General features: G+C 40.6%; 1 protein-coding gene across 1 annotated transcript in view; it reads right to left on the bottom strand.

Moving 5' to 3' along the window:
* LOC119577555 (organic solute transporter subunit alpha-like) overlaps window positions 1–2500 on the bottom strand; it is a 19528-nt gene that overhangs the window by 8339 nt on the left and 8689 nt on the right. Inside the window, exon 3 of the mRNA XM_037925141.1 lies at window positions 1352–1459. Within this exon, the coding sequence (XP_037781069.1) occupies window positions 1352–1459 (108 nt within the window). The remainder of the gene's footprint in view (window positions 1–1351; window positions 1460–2500) is intronic.

The following is a 2500-nucleotide window of genomic DNA, read 5'->3' as shown; positions in this document are numbered from 1 at the left end:
GCGAGAGAGAAAGGAAGTAGGAGAAGAGGGGGGGGGGAGGAAGGGGGTAAAAAGGGGGAGAAATAAAGGGAAGGAAGTGAGAGAGAGGAAAGAGGGGATGGAGTTGAGGGAGAAAGGAAGGGAGGATAGAGAGGGCGAGTAGGGAGATGAAAGAGAGAGGGAGTGAAGTATGTATTTATTAGTAGGAGAGGAAAGGGGGAAAGCGCGAGGGAAAGTGAGGGAGACAGGAGGGCGAAGAGGGGGGGAAAGAAGTGAGGGAAAGAGGAGAGGGAAAGAATGAAATGCAGGGGGTGACGAAGGGAAAAATACCAGGATGGCGGAGAGAGATAGAGGAATGGATGGGAAGAGGGAAAATAAGGAAGAAGAAGGGAAGACCAGGCTGGAAGAGGCAAGAGAGGAGGGCGGCGGGCGAGAAGGAAGAGAAAAGAGGCACCGATAAAAAAAAAAAAGAAAAAAAGTACATTTTTGTTATTATTTTTATTGCTGTTATCACTGACAGAAATCGGATACCTGAACAATCCCATTCTTCGGAAGAGATTACAGGGTAAAAAGAATTGTCAAGGAAGAATTTCCTCTCCAAAATATGTAGTCGGCAATGCAGGGGGATGGTGATAACGCCGCATAAAAATGGGCAGTGATAAAATTACAGCTAAATTCATAATCAGATTTATGATCGGGCTGAATTTCGAACTAATTATGATGGCGGTGATGATAACAGCAAGGGAAAATAAACTTTACTCATGGAAAAGTTACCCATTATAAAAAAAAAGCAAGTCATGCGAAAAAAACATTATATTTGATAAATGCGTTGCAGTGTACAGCATGCAACTTCAATGGGCGCCTCCACGAATAAAAGTAACTTTCAATGTAATTCGGGTACTATATCCATTCAAAACATGTAATTAGTTCAGTGTGTATTAATCTAAACTGCCCAGTAAAATAGAACAAGCGATAGATTGGAAACATAGAACCATTACATTTTTGTCTTTGGTGTAACAAAGGAATTATAGTAAATTTAGTACTAGTACTCAAGCACCACAATTTATGACAGTGATAAAGATATTAACAGTATAAGTATACTGTAATTTCCTTTGATAATACTGAGTATACGATCACAATAATTTTAACAGCAGTAATAGAGATATATACTGTTACCGTAAACAATATAAAATCCCATTGACAATATAAAATCCCATTTACGACAACCATAAATCATATATACATAAACCACAATATTAAACAATAAGAAAGCCTATGCGTCTATGTTGATAAGCTCAAGTTCAAGAGATCATTGATAACATTTATTTAACCAATATACTTATACACATACGTTTGGGAGACGAAAACTCACCTTCACTCGTCTCCGAAATGGTTGGTATGTAGTCGTAGTTACAAGAGACACCGTAGCTTGTGTCATTTTGGACCGTGCTTATGTTCGGTCCCGGCATTTCCCAGTTGTCTGGAAATAAGAGAAACAGGGAGGTTACTTGGCTTCCGTTTTAATTATGGCAAGTTCAGACACACGCACTTCCATGTCTACGAGTTGGGTCTCAAATGTAAGTGCGTAAGTCGGGTAACATTCATAGCAGGCTCTGTCCCTCACGCTGCTTATAATATTATCTATTTGTAAACTTATTTCTCCTCTGTAGTTGCATGAAAGCATTCTTATTTTTTATGTTTGTTTTTTTTACTTTTCTTGTGAAATTAGTAATGTGTAGTTGCACCTTTATAGTCCGCTTTTATCAGTAAGAAAATAAATTTATTTTATTTAAGTGAAAAATATTCTTTTCATTTTATTCCAATGTCTGAAGTGATTGCATCGTTTTTTCATGCAATTGTTCAACTTTCTCTTTGATTTTTTTTAACCATGATAATCTACTCTCTAACTTACCAACTTTATACTTCATTGCGTCTGCCTCTCCTTTGACTCAATCCGAGCACCAACACACCAGCACCAACGGATAAAAAATGCACGCGAGAGGACACACAATCACACAGTAACGCGTCAGAACGTGCTACACCTTCGCAGTAATAACAGCTCCTCTCGTGTGTGCTTGGCGAGGGACCTACGAGACTCGCTGAGTAATCCTGCCCCATCCCCCTACCCCCCCCCCCCCCCTTTACCTATTCCCTTTTCCCAGCGCCGTCTCCTTCGCCCGTACCCATAAGCTCTTGGCTTCGGTTTCCACGTCGGTAATAAAGTTGCCATCCTTTAGGGCATCTTTGGGCAATTTAAGTAATTTCATTTTTATTACATAAACAGTTAGCAAGGGTTATTTCTGTTCAGAGTAAGGATAATGTTGGTAAAGATACAAAATATGGTATGAAGATCAAATACTGCTACCTGCTACCTTTCTCCAGTATCCACCTCGGTTCCCTAGCTGCGCGTTTCTGCCATTCATACCCTCAGTGGCCATGCCCTTGGGATAAGGAAGTCACCATCCAGGAATGGGGATAGGCTTTTGGGGGGCGTGGGGGTTGGGGGTATTTGGCAACGGGG

This window comes from Penaeus monodon, chromosome 10, assembly GCF_015228065.2.
Source record: "Penaeus monodon isolate SGIC_2016 chromosome 10, NSTDA_Pmon_1, whole genome shotgun sequence".
NCBI lineage: Eukaryota > Metazoa > Arthropoda > Malacostraca > Decapoda > Penaeidae > Penaeus > Penaeus monodon.
This window is presented reverse-complemented; position numbering and strand designations above follow the sequence as displayed.